This window comes from Trichosurus vulpecula, chromosome 4 (assembly GCF_011100635.1).
Source record: "Trichosurus vulpecula isolate mTriVul1 chromosome 4, mTriVul1.pri, whole genome shotgun sequence".
In the NCBI taxonomy this organism is placed as follows: domain Eukaryota; kingdom Metazoa; phylum Chordata; class Mammalia; order Diprotodontia; family Phalangeridae; genus Trichosurus; species Trichosurus vulpecula.
The window spans coordinates 250,156,158-250,171,979 of NC_050576.1; the positions used below are offsets into that span (position 1 = coordinate 250,156,158).

The 15,822-nt window shown below is 36.6% G+C and overlaps 1 protein-coding gene across 1 annotated transcript in view; it reads left to right on the forward strand.

The window, feature by feature from the left end:
• Nucleotides 1-14,560, forward strand: part of NAALADL2 (N-acetylated alpha-linked acidic dipeptidase like 2) — a 1,044,682-nt gene extending 1,030,122 nt beyond the window's left edge. The window contains exon 15 of the mRNA XM_036755686.1: nt 10,634-14,560. Within this exon, the coding sequence (XP_036611581.1) occupies nt 10,634-10,832 (199 nt within the window). The 3' untranslated portion in view covers nt 10,833-14,560. The remainder of the gene's footprint in view (nt 1-10,633) is intronic.
• Nucleotides 14,561-15,822: the final 1,262 nt, after the last annotated feature.

Consider the following 15,822-nt stretch of genomic DNA (forward strand, 5'->3'; position numbering starts at 1 on the left):
TTTAAAGTAAACATTTTGTATCCAATATTTTTGTATTTGTATCATTTTTACATCACATGCATTTCCCAGTGTACTCTTTTCTATCCCCTTCTATAGAGCCATCTTTTATAGCCCACCCTCCACCGTCCTGATTCTGCTTACTTTAATTTGCATCAATTCATAAAATCTCCCCATGCTTCTTTGTATTCATCATAGTCATCATTTCTTACAGCATTGTGATAGTTCATCATGTTGATATAACAGTTTGTTTAGCTATTCCCTATCAATGACCATCTACTTAGTTTCTAATTCTTTCTTAGCATAAAAAAGGCTACAATAAATGTGGATTTTTTGTGGGTATACTTGGGGTTTTTCTTTTTTGTCATTGACCTTGGAGTAGATACTCAACAGTGGATTTTCTGGGACAAAGGGCGTGGACATTTTAGTTCTCTTCCTATATTTTTCAAGAAAAGTGCCTTGTAGACTTTCAAGTACTATATAAATGTGAGTTGTCATTCCTGATTTTGTCACTACTCTTGACTTTATGGTATATTTAATTATAATGAGAATGCCTTCTTCCATTACAATAAATTATTTTATCTTGACCCAGGGATAAGCCAGGGCTAATGAGCTATTTTACTTTCCATCAGGTCACATTGGTTAAGTACTGCTTTCCCCCATCACCTTTCTCTCTTTGCATCTCTATCTTCTTCCAAATTTCACCTCAAATATCACCTCCTATCTGGGGCCTTTTCTAGTCTTCTCACCTTCCACCCCGATGTTTGTGCTCTCTCCTTCAAGTTGTCTCTTGTTCATGGATTACCTAGATAAATCTAAAGAAATTCCTCCCCAAGTTGACTATGACAGGATGATTTTTTAGCTGCCTCAACTTTTGGAGATCATCTAGTTGACCATCAAAGGTTGCTATCTGTGTTAGTGAAGGGACTCTGTAGAGTGATGAAAAGTTCATTCCTTAAAGTATTAACAAATTTATCCATATCAGGACTGTTAAAATGCTGCTCACACGCTGCACATGAAGAGTGCCACTCTAACTAGAACAAAATGCAATTGGGAAATATTTAACAAAATGAATAAAAATAAAACATAGTGGGCAGCTAGGTGGCACAGTGAGTAGAGCACTATCCCTGGAGTCAGGAGGACCTGAGTTCAAATGTGGCCTCAGACACTTGACACTTAACTAGCTGTGTGACCTTGGGCAAGTCACTTAACCCCAAATGCCCTGCCTTCCCTCCAACAGAAAAAAATTTAAAAAAAAACATAAATAACATTACATTTTCAAACTAAATCAATATATGGCCTACAGGGATGCTTATGTAGGGATCAGTGGCCCCCATTTCCAATTGACTCTGACAACACTACTCTGCCTTTCTGGTGGTATTGTTCAATATCCCAGAGATGCCAAAACAACGCTATGATTCCTTTTCTTCTGACTCAACTATATAGATATTTTAACCCAAACAACTCTCTACTTTGAGTGAATCCAATAATTGCCTCAGTAATCAGCTTTACTTTGTGGTCTGGGCATAGCCTTAGATGAAATAATATTTATAAATAGACTAGCAGTATGCTTCATATGCTTTCATGGAAGGTGATATCCAAATTTAAAAAAATCCTAGTGTTAGAACAAATATCTGGTATTAACAAAATAATGTAGTTGGTGCAATCTTCGAGAGTTGGCCATAATCGACAAAGATATAGTGGGCCTTTCTTGTTTGAATTCAACACGTCTGTCCTGTCTGGTTTGAAAGCCAGGAATTACTCTTGTCAGCATGAGGTATAATGCTTAGTAATTTAAGCTTATGAAAGGTTGGCATCCCATCCCCCTGTACGATAATGAAAATCAATGTTTGAAAAGAATATTCACATACATGGAAATGACTCCCAATAACTCAGTGCTTTTGTTTCCAAATTCATCTCATCTGTCCTTTTCCCTTAGTTGAGTGGGAAAGATTTGTCAGTTATACAAAGATGCATCATCTCCCTCAATGGTGCTGCCTGAAGTTATTAATTAGGTTTCCTAGTTTGGGGCTGATCTTTTCAGGTCACAGTGAAGTGTCATTGAAACAGACCCATTAAAATGAGTGATGGGTGTTGTAATTTCATTAGTGTCATCAATAATGTATTACACTTTCCTCTTAGTAGTCTCTTTCTGTTTTGTGTGGGTCAGGCAAACTGGATGAATTACATTCATAAGCTCCAAATAGTTAGAGATGATGGAAAAGATTTTATCAGATAGGCATGAGGGGAAGGGGGAGGAATTAATGCTGTTTTAAACATGTTAACTTACTAAAGTGATTTCAATTAAAGAATATTTTAATTATGCCTGATTTCTACCCAAGTCCTGATGAAGCCCATGTTATGTGTTTGCAAATATCATGGTGATTTATTGAAATGTGGTTACACTGCCAAGGTCCCACTAGTTCATTCCTCCTGCAGGGAAATGATCCCAATTTGGATTGAGGTTATATATATGAGAGAACAGACATGTTTTGGCAAGGAATCTATCATCCAGTTATCAGAGACAGTGTCTCAACGTGGAAACAAGTCTGAATTCTTTTTCCACTTTTGTTTGTACCACTGATTTTGTATTATCTTCTTTATCCCTACCCCTCTGGCAACTTCCTAATATTTGTTGAGGTTCCCACTATCTTTTCAATCACCAAGGTTCATCACGATATACATATCCTACAGTTTTCATTTAAAGACCTTCACAACCCAGCTCCCATCTACCTTTACAGCCTTGTCATACATAATACCATGTTATTGCCTTGACACTCCCATTGCCTGTAAGATAAATGTCAAACTCCTAAGCTTCGGTGGTACTTTCTACTCTTCCTTTTCATTAATTTGATAGTCCAGTATAACTGGACTGATTACTGTTCCTTGAACTTGACACACCATCTTATTGCATACACTATCTTCCATGTCTAGAATGCAGTCCATTGTCATTGTCCCAAAATCTTTTTTTTTTCCTTTTCTTTCCTTCAAGGCTCAGCTCAGGATCTTTCTCTTTTCTGAAGCCTTCCTGATTCCCTAGCAGTTGTTAATACTCCTTAGCTGCTCTCTTTTCCTTATCTATTAAAACTCCTTCAGGGCAATTACTGATTTATTTTTGTTTTTATATGCCTAGCACAGAACCTGGTACATGTTGTTGTTGAATCATTCCTGTCGTGTCCAACTCTCCATGAATCCATTTGGGGGTTTTCTTGACAAAGATACTGGAGTGGTTTGCCATTTCCTCCTCTAGTTCATTTTATAGATGAGGTACTGAAGCAAACAGAGTTAAGTCACTTGTCCAGGGTCGTGACTAGTAAGTGTCTGAGGTCACATTTGAACTCAGGTCCTCTTGACTCTAGAGCTGGCTCTCAAGCCACTGCACCACTAAGCTGCTCCTGGTACATAGTAAATATTTAATAAATGCTTGTTGTTAATCTCAATTGAACTGTTAAGCTTATATGCCCCTGTGTAATTCTAGATAAATGTCCAATGCTTGGCTTTTATGGATTTGGCTCTGACCCTGATTTGTAACTCCAGAGATAGACAGAAAATACAGGAAAGAAAAGACACTTGGACATGACAGCCCCATACATACTGAAATCAAAACACATTTAAACTTTAGGTTCTGTGCCATCAGCGAAATTTACACAAGGCCACTGACTCAAATGTTTTGGTCAAAAATGCTGATGTGCACAGGAGCAAAAGGGACGTGTTCAAGGGCAAGAATGTATTTATAAGTCTCCTAGGTTTCAGATGGATCAACCTAAGGGTAGCTACAGTTAATACTCGGTGTTTAAATTTTAGCTGCATTATGTAGCCATCAATTCTCTTTACAAAGAGCTGCCCCAGTCAGTTTTGCTGAACCAGCTCAACTGTTCCATACACCATCCAATGAGAGTTGAAGCCTGCAAATGAAACAAGAACAAGAAAAAAGCCTACAAATGAGGGGATGGAGGATGGGGAACAGAGAGGGTGTGAAAACTCCAAGGAGCAATTCAAACCAATTTGGTTGCTATAGCAGAGCAGACTTCTCCATCTTTATTAAAGATGTTTTGGTGTTTTAACCCCTTAATCCAAAACTGTAGCCTCCTTTGGAGAGACCTCCTATAGACTCAGTTTAAATTCATGGTATCAAACTGTGGGCATACTGGATTTATTAAAAAAATGTTAGAGTGGATAGGATTTAAGTCACTACCACCTTCCCTCAAACACATAGCTGTGTGCAAAGTTGCAACAAGCAATTTTTGTGCCCAAAGCAAGTAGCTTAAAAACATGCCCAGGCATTCAACATGAAAGGTGATCTCCAATATTACTGGCTAGGTCAAGAGATGATAGGAGTATAGTGAAGGAAGGAGCATCCTTGAGGTGTAGCCCCTTCAAAGAAGAAATGTGGTTTTTGCTGGTTTCTTATCTTTCCCCCCTCTAGTTTCATTTCTCCTTATTCACCTTTTTTGGGAAGTATTTTGCACATTAGCACTTGCCTAGTTCTTTAATTCTTTCTGATAAGAATGTTTCTAAAACTCTGAAAGGTAAGGAAATATGGACCAATTTTACACCCAAAAGACTTTTTGTAATCCTTCCAGTGGAAGCAAAGTTGGATAAGAATAAGAAATAAAATGATATAATGAGCTCTCTCATAAGGGCTCCAAGTATAGGAATTCATTCTATTTAACTAAAGAGGCAAAATAGCTTGTGGTATAGGGATAAGTAATTGGAAAAGATAAGATTTTGGGGGAAAATTGGTAGACAAAATTACACTTGTCACAAAAATTTAGGGGACAGATTTCTATGCAACTTCCTGTTTGTCTTCAAGGAATCACAATACTTTGAGGTGAGGTGATCTATTTCATCATCAGTGAGGCTTAAATTACATCAACTGCCCAAATGAAGGTTCTCTCTTCCCTGTCACTTGTAGTTCCTCAGGTTTATGCTGATTTATACTCTGGTTGGGTGACAATGGAAATGATTATTTATCTTTTGTAAGAGTTTGCCACCAATCTACTCCTTGAATCACAGACCATATGGAATATTTGTATATCTCCTTGTAGAGTTTCACAACCCAAGCAAATGATCCATTTCTATTCACATGGCTTGTTTAGAGGCATTTAGGAAGTATGTTATTGGGTTGTTTACTAGTTAGAGAAAGCACATTCTGGTTATTGCCCAAACCAGGTCTGTTGTTGTCACTGGAGAAATAGATATGTATGTATGTTGTTTTTTCTACTTGATCAAAACCACTGTTGAAGTTTTTCTTGTTTTGAGATTTCAATATTCTTGTCTTTTTCTTCATCATCATTTTTTCCTCTAGGTCATTTCTAGCAATTAGGGCTGAAAATTTTATGTAAATATACTGAGTCTGAGCTCATGATTAAATGAATTGGCATTAGGAGATTAATCCTGTAACTTTTATGAACATGGATTATTAATACAGCCTTTTCATTAAATTGAATATTAATAATATTTAACATTAATAATCACGTTATACATACATGATTCTGTGTTCCATAGCTGCTATTAAATTCAATGGAAATTAGAGAGATGGAAATATCCTTCATATCAATCCTATCTTTATTGTACCTTTCCCTAAGAATGTCCTGATTACGGTGACCTCAGCCACTTGAATAGTAGTCCTAACAGGGAGGATTATATCATTGCTTTTCCTCAAGGTAACTATTCTGACAGAGAGCCTCTGATACAGTTTCTTAACCAGTACAGTGTTATTGAAGTCTGTAGTCAATTTTACATGAGAATTATTGACAGTAAAACCTTAAAAAGAGAAACTAGAGGAATCAAATTATAAATGATAACATTTCCAAATGTGAAATAGGCTTAATATTTCTGTTTTACTCATTGAACTAAAAACACAAGAGAAAGGAGATGTTTATGAATAATACTCAATAAAAAGATTAAATACATTTTAATGCTTTTTGCCCTTTATATTAAGCTTCTACATACTCTTTGCCCCTGCCCCCACATACTAAACCTGGTTTTCTCTGAATATATCACTTCATGAGATGTAGCATTGAACAGCCCATTCTAAATGGCTACTTATCTGTACATCATTCCTTCACCTGTCAGAAGATTCTGTTAGTATCCACAGCAGAGTGTCTGTTGCCATCATCTTTGTTTTCTGAGAATACCCTTGGAATAAAGAGTGAAAAAATAGAAGAGAATGTGAAACATAAGAAAAACAACTTATCTAGAGAACAGATCCAGAAGAGAAAACATAAGAATAATCAGACTACAAGAAAGCTATGATCAAAAAAAGAATCTTGATATAATAATACAAGAAATAATTAAAGAAAACTGTCCAGAAATATTAGAACAAGAGGCAAAAGTAGAAATAGAAAAAAATCTATTTCTTACCACTTGAAAGAGATCCTGTGAGGAAAACCCATAGGAATATTATAGTTAAATTCAAAACCTCCAGCTCATAAATACAATATGACAAGCAAGAAGAAAAAAAAACAATTTTTATAAGGTGGTGCCACAATTCGAATCACATAAGACCTAGCAGCAGTGACACTAAAAGACCACAGGTCTTGGAATGCCATATATCGAAGAGCAAAAGAACAGGGGTTCTGGCTGAAAATATCACAACCAGCAAAATTAAGCATAATCCTCAATGGAAAAAGGACACTTAATGAATTGTCAGATCTGCAGGACTTTGTTTAATAAAAATTGAACTTAATAGAAGATTTGACATATAAGAGCCAAGAAAAATATAAAGTACGTAACAAAGACTAATTACAAGGGACTCAATAAGATCAGACTGTTTTGCTTTTTTTTATATATGTGAAATATAAAATGTATTTCTAAGATTCTTATTAATAATGAGGTAGTTCATAACAAAGATTGGGATAGACCTGAGTGTAATGTGACTTTAAAAAGTAAAAATGTTTAAGAACAGCTAAAAAGAGTAATTATTTAATGCAAATGAGGCGCTAGAGGAAGAACTGACAGAAAGGAATTAGATGGGGGAGGAGGGCTGTTAGAAACCTACTTACATCAGGAATGGGTTCAAGAGTGATATATATATATATATATATATATATATATGTATGTGTATATATATGTGTTCATATATGTGTGTATATGCATGCATGTATGTATGTATGTATAAGGGTGTATAAAAGTCTTGTAAAATCAGAAAGAAATAAAACACCAAGTGGATAAGGAGGGGGGAGAGGATAAGGGAGGGATCTCTAGAGGAGAGGGTGAGGGAATAAGTCAAAGGAGGTTATAGAAGGGTATTTTGATTTAGGGGAATGGGAGGATAAGGGAGGGATGGGGGGGGGAGTAGGTTAAGTAATAGGAGAGCATGGTAACAGGTAGAAATAAAGTAGAGGAGTTAGGAGGAATAGGAAATAAGAAATAGGCACAAACATTAAAACAAATGTCAGAAGAATTTGTTAGGGAAAGTGTGTGTGTGTGTGCGTGTGTATGTGTGTGTGTGTATATCTATATATCTATATCTAAATATATCTGCCCTTAATTGTACCCTGGGGGAGAGGGGGAAAAAGAACAAAGTAAAAAGTGCACAGCAGAGAACAAAAGAAAACTAACAAGGAAGGAAAGAAAAGATGGAGAGCCGTTAACACAATGAGTAGTATTTGTCATATAGGCTTTCTTGAAATGGAAATTTTTTGCTATATATTTCAAATTCTCTATTACATTATCCTGTGCATATGACATGCTTTTTTTCTTATTTTGTATTTAAGTTTATAATGTTTCATTTTCTTTTGTTATTGTACATTTAAGTTTCAGTAATAAAAAAAGAAAATACCCTTGGAATGTGGATTACCAATCTGGAGTTCCTACTGGATAGGTCAGCAAATTAGGTTACTAATGGAGTATCTAGACTACTTTTCTTTCTTTGATGTTCTTTTCCTACTATCGAATGTGTTCGTCTCAAGACATTTGAGGGAACTCTCAAAAAAACCATCATCCTTTTGATTTCCAACTTTAGTACTCTGGTTTGTCATCAAAAAGCCTCTTAGTAAAGATTTAAGGTAATTACAGTCTCCTTAAATTATGCTAATAAACCATTTGCTTTCTATTATTTGCTATAGGGCTTCTTCTGAGGAATTTTCTGTTAGCTTTATGAGAAATTCTGAAAAAAAATATTTTCATTGATAATTTTGATCATGGAAATTTTACTAATTATGATTATTTGCATATATTTATAACTGGAAAAAGCACTCAGGATGGATATATTAAGCATTTACTAGGTACAAGGCACCATGTTAGGTATGGTGTGCGTGCATGCACACGCATGTGCACACACACACAAAGAGAGAGAGAGAGAGAAAGAGAGAGAGAAACTAAAGCAGTTCCTGTTTTCAAGAAGCTTATATTGGTTTGGAAGGAGAGTGCACTAACACAGATAAGTGAAACCAAAGTAATGAAAAATCACTTGGAGGAGAGGAGAATATTATTATCTTGGAATAAGATGAGGAAATCAGGAAAAGTTTCAATACTTAAAACACTTAATGGATTTGTGACCTTAGGCAAGTTACAGGATCATAGATTTACATCTGAAAGGGACCACTGGGGCCACATAGCCTTACTCATTTGATGACTGTTGTTGCTAATAACAACAAGAACAATAAGAACAATACTAGCACTTCAGCAGTGCTTCCAGATTTTCAAAGCCCTTCCCAAGTGTTATTGCACTTGATCTTCACAACAACCTAGTTAGGTTAGTGCTATTATTTCAGTTTTACAGATGAGCAAACTGGAAGTTGAGAATGATTAAGTGATTTTCTCTAGGTCATGCAGCTAATAAGTATCTGAGGCAGGATTTGAACTCAGGTGTACCTGACTCTACATTCAGTGCTTAATTCTCAGAGCCACCTAACTTTCTTGCTATTTTATAAATGAAATGAAGAAATAAAACACAGGGAAGATAAATGATTCACCCAGAGTCAAAGCAGTTAGCATAAAAACCCATGTGAAGTCATCTGGATTCTGTTCTACTTCACCATCTACTCTCAGCCTCAGTTGCCTACCTTTAAAACTGAGACAATAAAGCTTATAGAGGGTATTGTAAAATTCAAATTGATCACATGTGGATGTTGGCTTGCAAACTTTACAAGCACCAAACAAATTATCTAGTACTTTATAGTTAGCACTTTACATACATGATCTCATGAGAATTCAAAATAACTTAACAGAATAAGGTATACTTGTATCGCTATGCCCATTTTGCGTAAGAGGAAACCAAGGATCAGAGAAGATATAAGCCTCCACCACAGTTTTGGTACTTTTTGGTATCCAAGGAGGAATTTAAGCCCATATCCCAATGACAAGTCAAGCCCATTATCCACTAAACCACAAACCATACTCTCATATTACCTTCCTTCCCTGTTTCTTGGGAAGGATAATTTAGGAATAAATATTTTATTGCAATTGAATTCCACCTTTAAGATTGGGTCTAAGACAAAACAGACTGAGGAAGAGAAGATAAGAGGACACCTCCATCTGCTTGGAGATGATATTCCATATTATTTTAGTCCCTGTATGGGACATGGTTGAATTATATTATGTGTTCTTTGAGGGCAGGAACTATTTTCCTTTCTGGATTTATTTCTCCTGATCCTGGCACATAGTAGGCATTTAGTATATGCTTTTAAACTGAATTAAGGGCATGAACCAGCCCTTTCCAAAAGTGGGTCATACAAAGGTTGACAAATAAATATGTACCAAATGTTTGTAGCACAAAATGCCCAAGTTGTCCTGTTCCCTTAGGTGCCAAGGTGAGTAGAGTGGTGAGAGTTCTAACTAGATTAGAGCAGGATGGGACTAGATAATTACAAAGACATCAGTTTGGATTCCATTGACTCCCCCTCTCTGTATTTTTCCATTCCCCATATGTCAGAACCTCCCATTCTCCAGAGGTTACATATAATAAAAAGGAGAGTCAATTAGAGCCAAGCTTCTTTTTCTATAATTTTGCCCTGAGTTCATTGGTGTTTAAACTGATTTATACTTAGAAAGATGTGAAACAATGACATAATTAAAGACATTATTCTTTTCTGCCAAAAAGATTCTACCTGAGGCTCAGTGGGAAGATGTGGGAAGATATCCTAGACTTTGCCAACAATACCAATAGTACGTTGTTAAAAAAAATCAGACCTGTGATTCCACTGTTGTGGAGTACTCTCTATGAGGAAGCTCCTTATAGTCATTCAGCTTGTCAAGTGCCAATCTGCAACTTAGCATCTTAAACAAATGTTTGGGTACACTGAATGGTTGAGTAATTTGCTATTGGTCATATAACAGGTATGTGTCAGAGGTAGGACTTGAGCACAGGTCTTCTTCTTTCAAAAACTATATCTCTATTCACTATGCCACACTGCCTAAAATAGTATACTAGTGCATACGCTAATGCTTATTTAGATATGGAAAAGGAGTGGGGGAGGGGCGGAGACAGTGGAATGGAAATGGTGTTGGGGTTGATCTTGTCTCCTACCAATCATCTCATTTGAATAATTCAAGCCTAATCATATCTCTCTATTGGTTGGCATGTATGCCTTTTGAAGAAAAAACATTTTACTTGAAAAGATTTGGTTTTAATGTTGAGAAATAAATTCTTTGTTCATAAAACAGTTAAATGTTCTGTGTTTCTCTTCAGAAACATTCTGTACAGGCTGGATGAGAAGACCCACCAGTTTTCTATACTCCATGAAGCTTGGGAACAGGAAAAGTTACATCTGTCAAATGAGACCCTTCAAGCAGCCCTGTCCATGGTGCTGAACAGCATCAATTCAGCTCAGGTTTACTTCAAAGCAGGACTTGATGTGTTTGAGAGTGGCTTGCTGGGAAAGAACTGAGGAAATTCTCAGCATTTTAAAAAAGTTTGTTTACAATTCAACAAGCAAAATCTCTAGTCTGACCAGAATTTCTGTGAGGTTGAAGGCTTTTTTTCAATCGGTTTTCAACTGTTGTCTAAAAGTACTATTATGTATTTAAAAATATACATGAAAAAGAGCCTTTTGCACATTTAATATTTTTCATACGTCTACATTTTGAAATGTGTAAGAGCAAGTTATAAGATTAACCCTTAAGATTTATCTTTTAGAAAGAAACCTGCTGTATTTTTATATACGTATTGAAAAAAATACTATGTTTTGGGGAATGAAGCCCAAAAAGTTCTGGACAATCTTTGCTCCTGTGGATGAAACACATAGGAATGTTATTTATCTCCTACATGTAAGCACTATTAATGACCCAGTTTCTTAAATAGAAATGGAGACTTGATAAAGTTGCAGTTTAATTTCAATGGTAAGTGTTTTTTATGAAGAATTCAGTTGTTTTGACTGAGTGACCAGTTGACCAAAAATTCATTTGAATGTTTCAGTTTGTGAAATGAAGTGCCTGATCTTAACACAACTAGATGTAGTAATACACTGGTTACAAAACTATAGTTTTCAAGTGTTACCAATCAAAGAGCCATAAACAATCCAGAAAAACTCGAGGTATATCTGCACAGAACAATTTAAATGTAAATTTTCCCTAATAAGGTATGTAGTGACTAGCTTTGAACCACCTCATTTGTCTCACTTGAGTTTGTAAGAATGTAAAGAAAGGTACAAATCTGTGAGACAGAAGAATATACAGGGATCCTGGATGGAACCACTGCAACCTTAAAATGGGACCCCCTTAAAATGGACTGGATCAAGCAACCTTGTGAGGCATTTCCTCCAAGAACAAGTCTGAAGCATTTTTATAGAAATGAAGACCAAGTTTCACTTTGAAAACATAAATATTTTAGAAAGAAGACAGTTACTCTCTCCATCACTGAAGAAAAGCATATCTTTAAGAATGAACATGGTTGATCTGACCCAGTGGAAATTTTTCTAATGTTTACTGAAGGAAATCCTGGTAGCAGTTCCTCCAACCCCATCTGACCTCTTTAATGGTAGTGTTAGGTGCTGATGACTCCAAACATGACTCTGGACAAGAGAATGTAATTTAGGGTATGGTGGTTCTGGTACTAGCTCAGTGTGGGAAATGAATTGGTTTTATAGTTAGAGTTTATCTTTTCTCTCCCACCCTTTTAGAGCAACTTCCACTTTTATAGACTGATCTGGCTATAGATGAATAAAACATCTCCTAAATCTACTATCCTCCATAATCTCCTATCAGGTAACATTTTAAACCTCTACAGTATTCTCTAAGTCTATTTGAAAATTGTATTTCTGATATCAGATAAACTGATTCCATTTGGAAATCCTATTTTCAATCTATTTCATGTCAATTTCTTATGCCCAATGAAACACCCTTGTTTTACATGTCACTTTATGTCAGATATCCTACTCTCAGATTTCCTAGTCTAGCATTTGGTTGAGGTCATGTTCTTGGAGGCCTATAGATTTTGATTTTCTAGTCTTCAGCTTTGATTTTTCCATTATTTTTAGGGTAAAAAAATTCACCAAAAGATAAAGCTTGTCCTAAGCACAGTCAAAAGTGTAAAGAAAGGTTAATCAGTATCAATTAGTTGAATGATATGGATCAAGATGTCATTTCCATAAGCAGTCTTTATATCATAGAAAAAATTTCAGTAAACATTTATTAAAAGCCTACTATGTGAAAAGACACTTAAAGTGCAGACAAAAATGGAATAATTCCTATCTTTAAGGAGCTTAGAATCTACTTGGGAAATACAGAATTTGAGGCAGTTAGCTGAATAATTCAGCCCTGAAAGGGCAATTACAATGTGAATTATCCCAGTGGATCCACTTTATTTTAAGAATCACTTCCTCCCTGCAAAAGGTTTTCTAAAAGTACTCCTTTTGAAATGTTTGTTTCTGCCATATTGGAGGAGTTTTCCATAGGGAAGACCTGGAGGCTTGCCAAGTCAGGTTCCTCCTTATATTATCTTCAATTCCTTCTCTTGTTCTTCCAAGATAAACATTACAGCACACAAGCTCAGGACACCTGGGGCCAAACAGCATAGAACATTTTGGAAACACTCTCTTTGTGCAGGTATTTCTTAAATATTTAATCAGGTTTCAGGGCAAACCTTCCTAGTCTTTCTATAGGGACGCAGTTTTTTGTTTGTTTTGTTTTCATTTTGAAAATCTCTCCCAGTCTGGACTCATCTCTAAATAAATGTGTTATTCCTTTAAAGCATCTCTAGTAGAAAATCATCTACTTTTTAAAAATAAGGGTCATATACCCCTCTAAATCAAATGAGGCACAGACAGAATAACCTGGAGATAACCTATATCAGCCTTCAAAATTTTATGATGTTCCATATTTGAATGTGGGCTGTTAATTATGAATGACGAGCATGATTTTTATTGGTCCATTTAAGAGAAGTCATGAAGAAACTTAACTGTGATTAAACCAGATGCCAAACTGTTGTGTGAAATCTACAATAGATCTTTCTTTAAGTATAGCAAACCTCCTAACCAGCAGTGCAGCAGTGTTATTGCCGTGCCATGCTCAGGGGTCTACCAATTTGATTTTATTCGATCTTGTGTGTGTGTGTGTGTGTGTGTGTGTGTGTGTGTGTGTGTGCTACAGCAACAAGAGGACTGATAACTTGGACACATTAAGAAAATAACAGAAATGGGTTTTTTCCATTGACTAGGAAAGTCTCCAATGGCCTCTCAAATGTATGGTGTTCTCCCCTTCCCCTTAGCTCCAAGTACAACTCCACCAATTCAGCCACACAAAGACATCCCAAAGTGACAGAGCAGGGAGATGACTTTACCTAGGGTTTTCTAAGGTAGACTTCTCAGGTTTCTATACCTGTTCATCGAGTCAGCAATTCTAGATCTACAATGAATTGCAATAGTCTCTGCTCCTACCCCCCTTTCTTTAGGTAAGATGTAGTCCTACATTTACAGATAGGACAACTGAGGCCAGAGAGATGGATTTGTTCAGTCATAAACTTAGTGGTGAAATCTAGAATTCAGATCTCCTACTTCTCATGCTACTTTACCTCCCAGAGGAGCAAAGGCTATCCCTCCCCTAGTGTTCTTTACCTTTGTGCATTCAGCCATTCCACAGCTGCTGAGCACAGCCGGTCTGCTGCTTCAGATGGTGGCAAGCTCTTTGTCTGTCTTTAGCCAGGCACTAACACAGCTACCTCCAGAGAATTCAGATGAGGGGCATGTAAAAGATGTATGCTAAGGAAAGCACAGTACTACTGCCCTACCAACTGGGAAGGGGAAAACTGAGCTAAGTATTTCATGTTAGAGCAAGTTGGCTCAATATTATCATGACCATCTAAATTACTTTTGGTTCACATTCTTAGGCATGTATTATTTAGTGACATGGGTAAGAGAGTTACACTGCTAGAATATCAAACAGGGCTCAAGGATTTGGGGCTGATGTTCACAATGGTAACACATTGTTTCAAAAAGAATAATGGGCATAGTTAGTCAAGGACTATCGTTAGTCCAATCCCTTCAACATGGTCAGTGATCGAAAAGCAAAAAGGCAGCTCCCATGTTTCTGGTACTTGATTAGTAACAGATAGATAATGAACTATCAGCTTCATCCTGCACACACACACACACACACACACACACACACCCACCCCAACCACCAACAACAACTTGAAGATGTAAATGAAAGCAAATAACTGCTCAGTGCCACAAATTTACAAATGAATAAGATGAAGCAAGACATCACAAAACATTCCCCACATGATACTGACTGAACTTAAAGTTTCTGATGGAATCTCAGTAAAGAGATTTCCAGTCCTAGTTTTGTAACCTCTACTCACGTGGTCCTGCAGATCCATGTTCTCCTTAATGTGGAACTTCCTTTTAATGATGCAGACCACAACCAACTCATGCCTAGCCGTCTACTCAATGTGTCAAAGGCATTTGTCCTTTTGCAAAGATACCAAGGAAGTTTCAAGAATAGTCAATCAGTTATCTCCTGTTCTTATTGTATAACCAACCAGTCTATCTTGTTTTTTGCTTAGACTTCTTTGATGGTATCTCTTATTCCAGTTCTCCATAATTCTCTGTTTGTGATAACCCACATGTGCCTTTCTGTTGTCCCTTGAATGATATGCATTTTCATTTCTCCAGAGTCCATATTGTTCCATTACTCTTAAAACTATGGATTGTAGTTTTGCAGCATTCTAGTATTTCAAAGACTTAGAAAGGCACAAACATTTTAATCCCCTTTAATGTTTGAAATAAGTTTATTTCCATGTTGTTGTTACTTAAGAAGGGGATCTGACCATTTTGTTGGAAGATGGGCCTGGAGTGCTAAAGAATGAATTTAACCCCATCACAATTGCTATTTAGGACAGATTGTAACCAAATCAATAGTGACTGTGTTCCATTCATCTTCTTTGGTGAAAACCAGTGAAGAAATTATTTGCAATAAAAAGGTGTCTTTAAATCAGATCCTTTAGATCCAATCCAAACAATTTTGCCTAAAATTACGTTCTACCCTGAAGTAATTACTTTAGAGATTAACTTCTGCCCCATGGCACAATATTATAATCTGATATGCCAGAGCATAATTCTTTACTTCCGAGCTTTGAGATCTACAGTATCATCAAGGTGGGGTTAAACCACCCACCTCCAATCCATTGAGGCGTACCAAAGGTCCTGTCTTAATAGGCAGTCCTCATGAGTTGTGATTGAAAATAAAATCAGCACCTGGTTCCCAGCCCTGTGAAGAAAAGGAGGCACTGTGTTTAGTTAGATGGATTGGGTCTTAGATGACAGAGCGGTCAGGACTTGAAGCCCTACCAGTGTGCTAACCAGCCAGAGCTTGTGTTCCAAGAGCAGTCTTAAAGAATTCACGGTCACCTCGATGCCACTGTTAGGCCCTGGACAAGGGTTT